The sequence below is a fragment of the Nelumbo lutea genome, chromosome 4 (assembly GCF_056320005.1).
Source record: "Nelumbo lutea isolate HS-2025 chromosome 4, American lotus-T2T, whole genome shotgun sequence".
Lineage (NCBI taxonomy): Eukaryota > Viridiplantae > Streptophyta > Magnoliopsida > Proteales > Nelumbonaceae > Nelumbo > Nelumbo lutea.
In genome coordinates this window covers 38,700,012-38,715,042 of record NC_142687.1, presented here as the reverse complement: position 1 = coordinate 38,715,042, position 15,031 = coordinate 38,700,012, and the positions used below count along the sequence as shown (strand labels likewise).

The window sequence follows — 15,031 nt, the reverse complement described above, 5'->3', positions numbered from 1 at the left end:
CGTCAACCAGAAATTGTGCTGATAACTGCTCTTTTTTTATTTACGTCTCTCTGGTGTCAATCTTATTTAATATTCTAGATATATTGTAAAGATCCCTCTTCAATTTGTAGTTGCTTGGCATAGCGTGATGTCTATATCAGTTGGAAATTTTTGAGTTAATAGAACATCTCAAATGGATCTTGCATAGTTACATATGTAAACATTGATAACTTCATTTGTTTGAATGCCTAAAACATTTAACTTGAGCAAATTACTGGAGCCTTCTTCTCTGTGTGAAACATTCTGCTTAAAAAGACACTGTTTAAGGGTTATTCAGATGATTACCTTCAACCCATACCATTATGCAAGCCAGCATTAGCTTTTTAATCATGTTATTTATGGTAAGCTTTGGATTTGTTAGGTGATATTCAATGGTGCTTATGTTAGTTTATTGTGAAAAAACAATTCTTGTTCAAGCATTTAATAGTTAGTGATTGATGCCTCTACTGATCTATAATCTGTTTCACCTTTCACCCAAGCGCTTCACGTATGGTTTTTAGTCACCTTAGCTTTTTTGGGTGGTATCAGTGTTACTGCAAAAGTTATTGTATTATTATGCTTTATATATAATAGGCAGCAGAACTAGTTTCATTTCTTTGTCCGATTACTTCTAACCCATTATTCTTTGTTCACAGATGAGGCCCACAGTAAAACGTTCAATTCCTACTGGATCTCTTTCCAAGCAACAAAAACAGGAGGTTACAAAAGATGATAACAAATCTGGAAAAGCAGTTGGAAGAATCCCTGGTCCTTCTAGCGAGAGAGATATTTCTGCTCATCCATTAGAAGGTAGGCAAGGTGGGGCAGCCAATGCTGCTTCTGCAGTTGCATCAAATGGTAACACAGTTCCAATTAACACTAAAGGTTCAACCACATCTGCCAGAACTTCCATGGATGTGCATGGTAGTATAACGAAGATGGATAGTATAGCTGCTAAGCCATCTGACGCAAGGATTCCTGCTGGAAAGGATGTGGATGACTCTGAAATTTCTGAAGTGGCAAGGCCCTTCTCATCCCGGCCTGTTCATTCTCCTCTCCGTGATGATTCTTTCAATTCTTCAAAATCTGCAGACAAGCAGCAGAAGAGAACTAGTCCAAATGAGGAACAGGACAGACAGAACAAACGGAGGAAGGGAGACAATGAAGTGAAAGATTCAGAAGGTGATGTCAGATTCTCTGAAAGAGATAGGTCCATTGATGCCAGGATAGCGGAGAAACCTCATTCTCTGGATCTTGACAAAATAGGAATTGATGAGCATATTCAAAGCAGGGCTACAGAGAAGCTTCTGGATCGGAAAGAGAAGGCCAGTGAAAGATATGACAGAGACCACAGGGATAGACTGGAGCGTCCTGATAAATCTCGTGGTGAGGATATCCTGGCTGAGAAGTCAAGAGACAGGTCAATGGAAAGATATGGAAGAGAGCGTTCAGTTGAAAGAATGCAAGAGAGGGGAACAGATAGGAGCTCTGATAGGGTAGTTGACAAATCTAAGGATGACAGAAATAAAGATGATAGGAGTAAACCACGCTACAGTGATCCATTGGCTGAAAAATCTCATCTTGATGATCGTTTTCATGGGCAAAACTTGCCTCCCCCACCTCCTCTTCCTCCCAACATGGTGCCACAATCAGTTAATGCTAGTCGAAGAGATGACGATGTTGATAGAAGGGTCAGTAATACCAGGCATATTCAGAGGCTTTCTCCCAGACATGAAAAAGAACGGAGACGCTCTGAGGAGAATTCAATAGTTTCACAGGACGAAGCAAAGCGTAGGAGAGATGATGATTTTAGGGAGAGAAAAAGGGATGAGCGAGATGGTTTGTCAATGAAGGTATGCTGTGCTCCTTTTCCACCATAGAGTATTCACTACATGTTTATATTCTTTTTATTCATTGTCGGATGAAATTGTAATAGGCATATCCTACTGGAGGATCATTAACCGTTGGTTATAACTAAGGACCACCTGTCTCTCCTCCCACTATTATCTGCAATCCTACGTAAAGTAGCATTACTTTTCCACCATAGTATTTGCCCCTCCTGTACTTAAGAGAAATAGGGTAAATTAAAAGATAATATCCAATTAAAACTCTGTATTTGTACTTTATACTTCCAGCTTCTAAGTGGACTATTTGTAAATCTCTAGCATCTATATGTAGAAAATCTTTTAGATTATTTATTTTTGTTGTATACAGGTGGATGAGAGGGAGAGGGACAAAGCAAACCTTTTGAAGGAGGACACCGATGCAAATGCAGCATCTAAGAGGAGGAAACTTAAAAGAGAGCACTTACCATCAGGGGAATCTAGTGAATATTCACTGCCAGTCCCTCCTCCACCTATTGCTATTGGTATGTCACAATCATATGATGGACGAGAAAGAGGGGATAGAAAAGGTGCCATGGTTCAAAGGGCAGGCTACCTGGAGGAACCAGTGCCAAGGATGCATGGCAAAGAAGCTACTGGCAAGATTACCCGACGGGACAGTGATCAGTATCCTAGACAATAACCATCATAATGTTTTTTAAATGATTTCTGCACATGCATGCATTTTGTTTTCTCTGCGCTATGTACATCTCGTTCATGTGTTGGAACGAGTGTGGATTAATGTGCTCATATTTTGCTATGCATCCCTCTTTGTTTTCATGGATCATTGTACTTCAACATTCTGCAAAATTGCAAAGCCTTAACCTCCCTTTGTCCAGGTTTCCGGATAGAGATTGGGAAGATGAGAAGAGACAGAGAGCTGAGGCAAAAAGGAGGCATCGAAAATAGCACTTGAATGATGTGCGGTCAATGTTGGCTTTCAATCTCTATCCTTTGTACTTCCAGACCCGAACCATTTACTGGAAGAAACTTTCTACAGATGCAGCTCCTGTATTTTTCAGTTGCAGGTAACAACATCAAGCAAGCTGTTCGATTTTTTTTCCCTTTTTCTTCAGTTGAGGATTACATTATAAGCAAGTTTGCTCAACTTGGTGGTTCAACGAGGAATTTTTTTTTTATTAATTCTATGTTAAATATATTTCCCAGTTAAGGTGTCCCGTGCTTCCTAGTTTCTGGTATAGATCCAGATTTTGCAGTTCTGTTCTGAAGAGGACATTGATACTGCTTGCTGTCTTCATGTATCATACAACGGGTTGTATATTCTGTGCAATTCATAATCTATAAGCTTGTACTTGTCAAAGCAGCTTTTTTTTTTCTTACTAAAACAGTAAAACCTTTAAGGCCTTGTTATTTTTTCTTTTTCCCTCGTAAAACTACCTGTGAATTCAGAAGTGGTGAATGGTGATGATAGGGAGGGGTGAAAGTTACAATTGGCAACATGCTTGTTCCGATCTACATAAAATGGTCCAGTCGTCCAGGGTCCTAATATAGTCTGTCATCTTGTGAACCTGTTTTTTGTTTCATCCAAGGTAGTGAATGAATCAAAACCCTTTTTCTTTTAACTTTTTTTTTTCGTTGACACTTTTAACAGAGGATCTTACTTCAGAACGGTGAAATACTCCCCAGAAGAGACCCTCCAAGAGCTAGAGTTTGTCATGAACCAAATGTTCCCAGTTATATCAAAACTTTTTTTTTTCTTTATTTGCAAATTCTAAAGATATTTTTCGTCCACGATTGTCGCCCTAAACCTGAAGGTACACAGCAGCGTGTGTTTGACATCAACTGCATGGCCAACATGATATTGTCAGACTTTGATTGACAGTGAAGAAAACTGAAATGCACAATCCACTGCTAAACGAACAGCCACCATTTCAGCAAATTCCATATCAAAATAATTTTGCCAGACTTCACATGAACAGCCACCATTTCGGTCAATGGGGTTTTGGTTCCCATTGATTGTGATAGCCATATTATATTCATGTGATATCCATTCTCCCAAGTGCGTAACTTTCCCACTTGAGGTGGGTGAAGTTGCCAGCACACGATGAGACAAAATTGTCCTTTTTATTAATAATTTTTTATAGTTAAAATGGTTATTATTTTATTTAGGAAACAGAAGAGCATGGATAAGTAAATTTACCTAAATGACGAAATGAAAAACAAACGGGGCTAAGAGAAATGTGCAAAAGTCATGATAAGTTTTAGACATGGTTTTCAAAACCGGACCGGACTGAATGGTCGGACCGGAAAACTGGGAACCGGTCACCTGACCGGTTCCGTTTTCCCCCAAAACTGTTGATTTTGATCAGCAAACTGCTGAACCAACCGGTTAACCGTTCGAACCATTCAAATAGTTTTGATCATTTTTCAATTTTTTTAATTTTTTTGTCAGAATGGGCTGGTCGTTTGGGTTGAATGGTTGGACCGTTTGAACCGGTAACTGGACCCCTGACTGGTTTGGTCACTGGTTCGTTTTTAAAAACCATGGTTTTAGATATCTATCCCCAAAAAATATATATATATTAACACAAAGGAATGGATGTTTTTGATGGAAAAGAAAAGATTCAAGTAGAAAGGAAACAAAAAATTTTGGCCAACGGCAAATGCCTTGCAGTCAGAACATTGAAAGAAATGAGAGAGTTTTCATAAATATGTATTCCTTCATATTCAATGAGACTAGAATATGAAGGAATCATTAGCCTTTTTTTATCGGAACCTTAAGAAACTAAAAAATTGACACTTAAGTTTGGTTTGAAGGAAAAGGTAGGGAAACCTGTAGAAGTTTTGTAAAGGTTTCCCTACCTTTTCCTACGTTTTCCTTCAAACCAAATACAGCCTTAATAAAAAATTCTCTCCCAAGTAGCGAAAAAAAGAAACACAATTGAACTAGGCCCGCTCGCTTTTCAGTAAGTTATTTACCCGGGTAAATGCATTTACCCATGTTCTTTTATTTCCCAGTAAATAATGTAATGACCATTTTAGTCATAAAATTCATTATTAAAAAGGGGCATTTTTGCCCCATTCAAGTGCTAGCAACTTTCCCCCTAGGTGGATAAATTATTTATCCACCTAGGAGATGGGTATCACCTACCTGGGTAAGTGATGCCCAAGAAAATAAACTTTCCCCGATCCCTACTTAAATCTAAAAAATGAACATAGGATTCTTGGTCAATAGGAACCAAAATCCCATTGACCAACTTTCCTCCCTCTTAAAATATAAAAAAAGAATGCTCCCTTAATCATTTTTCCTATTGGTGGCACTTTCTCTTCAGACTCGGGTTCCTATTGGAGCTATTTGTTTATCCCAATTGCTAACCTGTCTTGGTATTGTAGGGGGGTAAATCTAATCCAATCTGATTCGAATTCGAATCTAATAAGGATGTCGAATATCCAAATCTAATCCAATCTGATTTAATTTTTTTAAAATAAATTATGAAAAATATGATGATTTAAATAAAGAAAAACAAAAAATATAAGTATTTTCAACTATTTTCATCATATACATACATATTTTTTATAAAAAATTACAAAAATGTAATATAAATAGCATATTTATAAACACATATTATCGGATTGGATAAGAGTGATCCGAATTCGAATTCGAATTTGGCAAAATAGGATTTGACTTCAGATTGAATTATTATCCGATCCATTTGCACCCCTATGTGGCCCTCCCCCTACATGCACACATTGCTTCCATCATTCGCAACTTTAGGTAAATGTTGCCATGAAATCATGCTGCACAACTACACAAATTTTTTTCCCCTTCTTTAGGATCTTCTTACAATCAGTATCATTGGGCTGTTCCTAATTCTTAATGAATCCATAATTGCAAACCCTAGTTCAATTTTGTAAAGCAATAGTTAATTGCTATTCATTTGTTTAAAACTATACGATCTAAAGCATTCTCCTTAACGGTAAGGCTTAGGCCATTACCCAATGATGGCCCCAATTATCTTTGATCTAAAGGGGTTGGCTGGATACGGACCTAACCTCTCAAAAATTTTATCACAAATTGGCCTCTCTCAAATTGAACCGATATTGTCACAGTTGTCAGCTCATTTTTTCCATTAATAATAAATAAATCAATAATATATATATATATATAGATGTGGTTCAGTGGGTGAAATCTTTGGAGCTATATTAGAAGTGGCTTCTTCTGACTGCTATCAGGCCAAGATGAGGCCTTTATTATGGGTGGTGGCAAATTTTCACCCAATATCTAACCCACCCATTTACTTGGCGGGTTGTGTGATCAACCCATCACCCAATTTGTCCATTTAAATGGGTTGGGTTGCGGATAACCATTGGGTTAACCATTATAGATATAAGTACTTATTCCTTAGCCTTTTTTATTTGAATTAAATAATTTATAATTAATGTATTAATGTTCTATTAATTATTGACTAAATTTAGTTTTGTCTTGAATCAACACACTTCATCCAACATAAATCCAAATCAAATTGACCCGAGTTCGGACTAGTTCAACGCGGTTTGACCCGATCTAACATATACCGATTCGGGTCGACTCAAATCCGAAATAGACCCCAGACAGGATGGCTCGATACTGCTTGCTCTGTCCGATTTGGGTCATCCGATCCAACCAGTATTCACACAGTCCAACCCGACCCAACACAAGTCAATATGTGGTGACCTGAATCCGGATTGACTAGATTTACTTACATTGTCCCAGTTTGGGTCAGTCGGTCCAGTCCCAAACCTGTGCACAAACCTAATATGGTCTGGTCCAAGTCAATCAACCATTGGCAGAACTGGTCCGGCCCGATCTGACCAAACTGATCCAGATCTAAACGGTTCAACCACCCTTGATGTGATTAGCTTGAAGATAATCCAAATAGATAGTTCAAGTTGGTCTGCCGGTTTGTACCAGGCACTCTAACTTTTTTGCATTTTCAGATGGGATTGCCATTTACAAGAAACATTTTTATATCAAGAAATTTTCTATTTTAAGCTTCACTCACTTTCTCAAATCAAAATTGTTTGTTATACACATTTCTTAAGAAAATTAATTACATAATTTTCTGTCACAATATACCACCCAAGGCAACCAAATTTAGCTTAAGTTGTCATAAAATAAAAAACGAACACTAAAAATTAATTTGACTTTTAAAATGATAAATCATGAATGTACTGAAGTGAAAAACCTAGAGGAATTTAGGAAATTGTCTGATCTGTTTTTACATTGGCTTGCATCAATCACAATTGTAATTTAAATGCCTCTTCATCTTTTTAATTTGTTGATGTGCTAAGAGAGTTTGTCCATGTTTTACCAAGGGCAATAATGACATTTCCATTTTATTTTCTTTTAATTAGATTTGTTTGAATGGATATCTGGGTTAAAAATTAAAACCATCATTTCCCCCTTTTGGAAGACCAGTTTAGTATATTGATTTCTAACTATAGGGGTGTTTTAGTAAAATGCAAACTACAAAGCAGGTTTTGGTAAACAGATAAAATTGTAGGAGGTGTTTTCATATAATATTCCAAAATTGGCATTTTTACAATCTTTGCCCTCATTGCTTTCATAGCTATGATCAGCACTTTCACCCGCAATTGTAACATTTTCTTTTGTCCAATTTCCTCTTCATACCTAGGGGTATCAATGGGACTAGATTTGGTCCAATTTGATCCGGTCCAAAATGAATCCATTATGTGGCATGTAGGGCTGCAACTTGAGCAGACTTGAGTTTTTTTTTTGAATTTGAATGAGTCAAGCCCAAATGTCTGAACCCGAAGCAATTGAAAATGCTATTTTCTTTTATAAAACGAAAGGGGCTGCACAAAACAGGGATAACACATCCCTAAGCATCACAAAAACAAATAAAGTCTAAGTCCCAAGGAAACGCATTAATAGAAAAAGAGAACACTATCCACCTGATGAGTTAACCAACCCACCACCGGATTAGCTTCGTGATAGAGATGATGGTATCTAATATTACAATCCATCTGCACACCAAGACGATAACACTCGTCCATGATGTTCCTTAATCTACATGGGGGTTCATCTTCAGAAAAAGACAATTGATGACAAGTTTTGAATTAGCCTCAATAATAATAGGCAAACCACATCAGAACACCTAGCTAAGAGTTTTGAGTTTAATAATCGTCAATTTTCAATTTAATTGAGACTGTTTTGAGTTAAAACAGGCATAAAATATTTCTACTAGAAACAAAGGCCAGGGGTGTTGGGGGAAATGGCAAATTGATGTTTCTTCCATCAACTGCTTATTTGAAGAAATTTGTCCTTATAAAATTTGTCATCACACTGTCTTCACAACAATTGCAGCCATGCATTGGGAATATCTCAATATTTCTATGTTTTCATTCAAGGGAAGATGTCCCCAATGCACAGCTGAACTGTTGTGAGGATAGTGTAAGGACCAATTTTGTGAGGTCAAAAATTCCTAATTCAAATTCTCCATGCCTTTTATGCCTTTCTAACCTGCCATTGATTCAGATGATTCAATCATCCAAACCGTGTAGAATAGTAGATGACCCTAATATGTGTAGAATAGTACATTTAATGTGTAGAATAGTAAATATGTAAAACTATAAGGTCTGTTCTAGTAAATGGCCCTAATAAAAACACATAAGAGTACACAATTGTTTTATATTTTCAACTTTTAAAATAATTAAAAATTCTTAATATTTTATATACTACTTTTAATAATTTTTTTATAATACAAAAATAACAATAATTAATTTCAATTAGGTTTGTTCATCAACTTGATGAAACCAACCAACCCGATTAATTCAACCTGAGTTGGTTGGTTTTCTAGTATTTTAGGTTGGGTTTGGTTGAACAATTTCCCAACTTGACCAAGTTGGATCAGTTTTGCTTTGGCCATTTGTAAATCGACCAAAATCAGATGACCTGATCATTGATATATATTAATATTTTATATTTTAAATATAATTTTTAATATGGAAAAGTGGAAAATTTCCCATATTTCTTAGTCTAATATGTTTTATATCAAAATTTTAATTTAAAAAATTATTTTTTAACATTTGCATTGTAATTTTTAAGATTTAAATTTAAATTTTTAAGTTTAAATCTTTTGAACCGACTGACAAAAACCGATACAACTTGAGGGAGCCGATTTTTACAAATGCACAGTCAATTTAATATTCTCATGTATGAGAAATAACAATAGTTTAATCTCCAATAATTATTGAAAATTTATAGCAAAAATACTCAATTATTGAAAATATATTGATAATGAAAAAATACAATAAGTACTAAAATATATTAAATGGGTAAATAAATAGTATAATATTAAATAATAGTTTAATCTTTAATAAATATTAATCAATAAGTTATAACAAATTAAAATACAATAAATACAATAAGTACAATAAACAAAATTAAAAAAAAAATCAATATAAGCAATTTAATCTCCAATAATTATAGAAAGTTTTTGATTAAATAACAAAACAAAAATAAATTTATACATAATTATTAAAATGCATTTATCCCCAAAAAATAAATAATTACTGAAGTACAATAAATATTAATTTTTATGAAAGTTATTTCCCTGAATTATTAATTGATATAAGTGAAATTAGTTAATTCCAATATTATGTAAAAATGTTAAATTATTATTAAAGTTATTTCATTATTAATTTTGTAAAATATTAGATTATTATTAATTTAAATATTATGTTATAATTATTTTTCTACTTTTAAGATATATATTTTTTTAAATTTATTACATAACTTTCTTAATTTAACTAATTTAAAATCTAGTTATGTTAAATATTTTTATTTAAATAATTAGATAATATGTAAAATATTTAAATTTTAAAATATTAATTATTTATTGAATTTAATAATCCATAAAATTATAATTTATAATATTATTACATAAGTGCATTATTAATTTTGTAAGATATTAAATAATTAATAACTTAAATATTATGTTATAATTATTTTTCTACTTTTATGAAATTTTTTAAATTTATTACATAATTTCCTTATTTTAACTATTTAAAATATAGTTATTTAAATATTTAAATAATATATAAAATTTTTAAATTTTTATTTACTGAATTTAATAATCCATAAAATTATACTTTTTCTATTAATGCATAATTTTATTTTTAATTTTGTAAGATATTAAATTATTATTAATTTCAATATTATGTTATAATTTCATTTCTACTTTTAAGAAATTTTTTTAATTTATTACATATTTTAGTTATTTTAACTTTTAATGTCTAGTTATGTTAAATATTTAGTTATTTAATTATTTAAATAATATGTAAAATATTTAAAATTTTTATTATTTTAGTTTTATTTATTTAAATTTTTTACATTTTACTAAATATTTTGTTATATAATTATTTGTATATTTATAATATTTTTTTATTTAGGATATTTATTTACTGAAATATTTAAATAAGATTTTATTTTTTACTGTTAAATTTTTATTATTTCAATAACATTTAAATTGATAATCCAGAAAAATAGAATTTAAATTGTTAGTTCATAATTTAGTGATATATTTTGTAAAAATATAAATTATTTTTTGTGTTTTTTATAAATATTTTAAATTTTTTATATAATTTTGTTAGAATTTTTAAATAATTGTTAAATTTTTTAATCCAAAATTTCTTTAGATAGATATAGATAAAAAGTGGGGGAGAGGTTAAATAGGATTTAGTTAGAGATAATTTAGAAGATAAATAGGAATTAGAGATAATTTAGGAGAAAGTGGTTGATAGTGGGGGAGGTAGTTTAGGAGAAGAGATTATTTAGGTTATTGGGAAAATGCATCTCATTGATTATTTAAAAAATGACATGGAATTAAAAAAATAAAAAATTCAAGAAAAGGAGAAAAATTCTAGACTTCCTTTATATATATATATATATATATATATATATATATATATATAGATAGATAGAGAGAGAGAGAGAGAGAGAGAGAGAGAGATTAGAACAATCCATTAAACAAATCTACATTAAATTAAATTAATAATAACATAGGAAAAAACTTGAGCCCAAGAAAAGGAGCAAAATAGAGGAAAAAACCTGGTAGCTCAAAGAAAGGAGTAATGCTTTATTCAAATTGGTTTACCTATGTACTGGTGGGAAAATTTGGGTCCAAGCTAAAGTTTAGGTTGATCCTTAATCTAACCCAACCCATATAATTTACACGCTACTTTATTAGAGAGAGCCAAAAAGGATTAAGGGATGTTTGAGGGGAAAATAAGGATTTAATGGGGAGGAGAAATGTTACAAACATTGACTATTAAAGAGAGAGAGATTTATTAGAGTAAATATGAATTTTATTAAAGACAATAAAGACCCATGAGGTTTTTTATTTAATATAAAAATAAGCGTGCACATGCGTGGGGAGAAACATGTAAGCTCTGTGGTGAGAGGACCCTCACCTCCCTTCTTTCAAATATATATATATTCTACACCAATTTGGATCCTTCACGACAAGAGAATAAGAGGTTGGTTTCGAGGGTAGAGAAGCAGTAGCATTCAGGGTAGTCAAGGAAGTGGGAATGCTGCACGGTGAGGACGTGAAGGCTGAACACGGGTGTTGTGAACGAGACTGGATTCGGATGGCTCTGTGGTGGATATGTATTCTGAACCTTCAATTAATGGATCTATGGGCAGCTCTCCTAAATTGATGTCAGTGAGAGAAGTGCTAACAGGCTTTGAGATAGGACCAGCATTAATCGAATTGTGATGGATTGTTGGATCAATGAAGGGATCATCATTTTCTGATAAAGGGGTGGCAACACCTGGATTGCTGTCTGACGGTGATGTCTGTTGTTATTGAAAAGGGAAAACATCCTTATAGAATGACACATCCCGAGATGTAAAGAACCTGCCAGTTTCAAGGTTGTACACCTTGTATCCCTTTTGACCATAAGGGTAACCCATGAATATACAACGGGAAGCACGTAGGGCGAATTTATCCCTGTTGGGAGGTCGTTCTTGGGCATAGCATAGACACCCAAATGTACAGAAATTCTCATGACTAGGGATTTTGTCAAGTATTATCTTGTAGGGTGTTTTTCCTTGTAAAGGGACTGCAGGAAGGTAATTTATGATGTAGGCTACAGTCAGAACGCATTCTCCCCAAAATGATATCGGTAGCGAAGCATGGAATCGCAATGATCTGGCCACCTCAAGTAGATGCCTATGTTTCCTCTCAACAATCTTGTTTTATTGACAAGAAGCAACACAAGAACGTTGATGCATGATGCCATTATTCATGAAATAGGATTGCATAGGCCCTCATAGAAATTCTTTACCATTGTCAGATCTTACTGCACGTACATCTGTATTGAATTGCATGTGCACGATATTATAGAATGAAACAAAGAGAGAGTATGTATCCAATTTGTGTTTCATAAGAAAAATCCAAGTTGCACGGCTGTAGTCATTAACAATGGATAGGAAGTAACGAGCACCATCATGTGTTAGAGTGTGGTAGGGACCCCAAATATCACAGTGGATCAAATCAAATGGCGAAGAGGTTTGAGACGCACATATTGGGAATGGAGTGCGGGTGTGCTTGGCCCGTTCACATACGTCACATGCATGTTTTGGTGAAGTAATACTGCGGTCAGAAAGATGGCATAACTGTTTTAATTATGCATGTTTGAGTCTTCTGTGCCAAGTACTGTAGTTGTCCTTATTAGTGATTGAAAGAGCAACAGAGGGATGTGCAGGCTGAAAGTAGTAAATCCCATTGGTCAGTACCCCTTTGCTAATCACAGTCATGGATACGGGGTCCTGAGTTACACATGAAGTAGGAAAAAACACAGCAATGCAGTGTAATTGTGTGGTGAGTTTACTTATGAACAACAAGTTGTATCGAAACCAGGAACATATAACACATCATGAATAAGGAGTCTTGGGATTATCATGACCGCGCCTTTATGTGTAGCAAACAAAACAGAACCATCTAGCAAGTTTATTGATAAAGGGAAAGGCATCGTTTCATGATGCAGAAATAAAGACTTCATTGGGGTCATATGATCATATGCTCCACTATCAAGAATCCAATCAAAAAGACCAACTGTGGTGGAGAAAACCTTACCAGACATATTTGAGACACAAAGAGACTGCATGTCCGTATTCATTAAACGTAAGAGTTGGTTGTATTGTTCAGGTGTGAAGGATGTTGGCATGGCTTGGGTAGTAGGTCCACTGGTTGCTGCAGCCACAACTTGTGAACCTCTGGCAGAATTAGCCTTTGTTTTGGTTCCACGATTTGACTTCCTCTTCTCCCATCCAACAGGATATCCAATCAGCTCGTAACACCTATCCTTAGAGTGGCCTTGGCGCTTACAATGCTTGCACCATATTTTGGTCTGAGGGTTGGAATTTCAATCACCAGATCTGGAGGCAATTAGAGCAACAACATTTGGAGGATACATAGCTCTCTGAGTCATCAGAACATGATGTTTATCGTCTTGAACTATGAGCGGATAGGCCCAGTTTATGGTAGGGGTGGTTCTGTAGCCATAATTGTGGATTTGACATTATTGAAGACATCATTCAAACCCATCATGAATTGGTACAGCGTGTCTTTCTCTCAATCTAGCATCGTTTCCTTGATCGCACTATAATTGCTTCTACACTCACAGTTAGGAATGGGTGATAAATTACCTAGCTCATCCCAAAGGCCTTTCAGCTTTGTGAAATATGAGGCAATTGGAAGATCTCCCTGGTTAAGGTTGGAAAGATCTCATTTGAGTTGATAGATTCTTGTAGCTTGCCCTTGAGAGAAGTGTTCATCAAGTTCTTTCCACATATCTCTAGTCGATTCCGTGTATACAATACTTTCATGAAGCTCACGAGCCAGAGAGTTGAAGATCCAAGCAATCACCATGGAATTAACTTTGATCCATGCCTGCTCTTGCACCGTGGACGGACTCGGCCTTTGCAACGAACCATCCACAAATTCGTATTTGTTTTTTGCTCTCAAAGCAATGCACATCGCACGTTGCCAAGTGAAGTAATTGTCTCCGATGAATGAGCAAGAAACCAGAATGACTCCAGGATTATCAGAGGGATGCAAATAATATGGGGAATTTGGATCCAAATTTGTGTTCATCTTTGATTTCTTAAAAATAGAGTTTCTTGATTCTTGCAAGAACTGATTGATGCACCAGAATGTTGAACACCAGCCGATGAGAGCTTAGTCCGTCGGAAACGGGATGGAGCTCACACAGCAATATGCTGTGTCAACAGTTCTACAAATATGGATTATCCAAACAGAACCTAGGCGAGTTCATGCTTCTGCAATAAGCTATGTGCTGGAACACCAATATATCATGTGACCTAGATCTAAATGTTTAGACATAAGAAAAAAACGGACAACACCCTCGACCCAACATGAGATGCTAAATTTGCGGTCTTCAAGGCAACCGTATGCCATATGGTTTGATCAGCAAGCCCGTATATCTAGCAATTCCTTTTGCAAATAGAAGAATTCATTTTCTAATGGCCAGCTGGCCGTGAATATTCATTCCTTAATACTTCTTTGACACGTCAACACTCAAAAACCTTCGCCCACGTTGGATTGTGACAGTCATTTTGGTCAATAAAAGTATATATTATTTTGTCCCTTTTCGCAACATTTCTTCTCTGTTTAAAAGGAACCAATCCGACGGTTTTTAGACTTTTCGCACTTAAGATTAGTCTGTCGTCGTACTCGAATGGTTAACGACGTCATGCGAACCTGAGATCCTGCCCATTCACAAAATGCTGTGTGGGGTCCATACACGTATTGTGAGTTGTGATAGTATATTGTGTGCCTCACTTTAGAAAGACTAAAAGTTGACCAGTCAAAAAGTCACTGAAGTAATGACAGTTTTGTACAATCCCAACCGACCATTTGTTCCATGGACTTAACATGACCACCCAATTCATCCAGTCCCTTGATCTGACGGTCACGATGTTTCGTTAATTAAGTATAGGTTGACTTAAGTCGTCTTCCCCCATGGCCGATCTTGCAGCTGCAGTCGTGAAGAGAGTTGCTCAGTCCATATTTATTCAGATGTCAGAGATCTTCTCTCTGGCACTAACCCAATAGGCCAATATTCAGCTCGTTTCAGTC

The 15,031-nt window shown here is 34.9% G+C and overlaps 1 protein-coding gene across 3 annotated transcripts in view; it reads left to right on the top strand.

The window, feature by feature from the left end:
- The window catches only part of THO2, a 75,452-nt gene extending 72,230 nt beyond the window's left edge, over positions 1 to 3,222 (top strand). For all 3 annotated transcript variants that reach the window (XM_088985910.1, XM_088985909.1, XM_088985911.1), the window contains 3 exons: positions 675 to 1,871; positions 2,233 to 2,528; positions 2,741 to 3,222. In XM_088985910.1, the coding sequence (XP_088842036.1) occupies positions 675 to 1,871; positions 2,233 to 2,528; positions 2,741 to 2,810 (1,563 nt within the window). In that variant the 3' untranslated portion in view covers positions 2,811 to 3,222. The remainder of the gene's footprint in view (positions 1 to 674; positions 1,872 to 2,232; positions 2,529 to 2,740) is intronic.
- Positions 3,223 to 15,031: the final 11,809 nt, after the last annotated feature.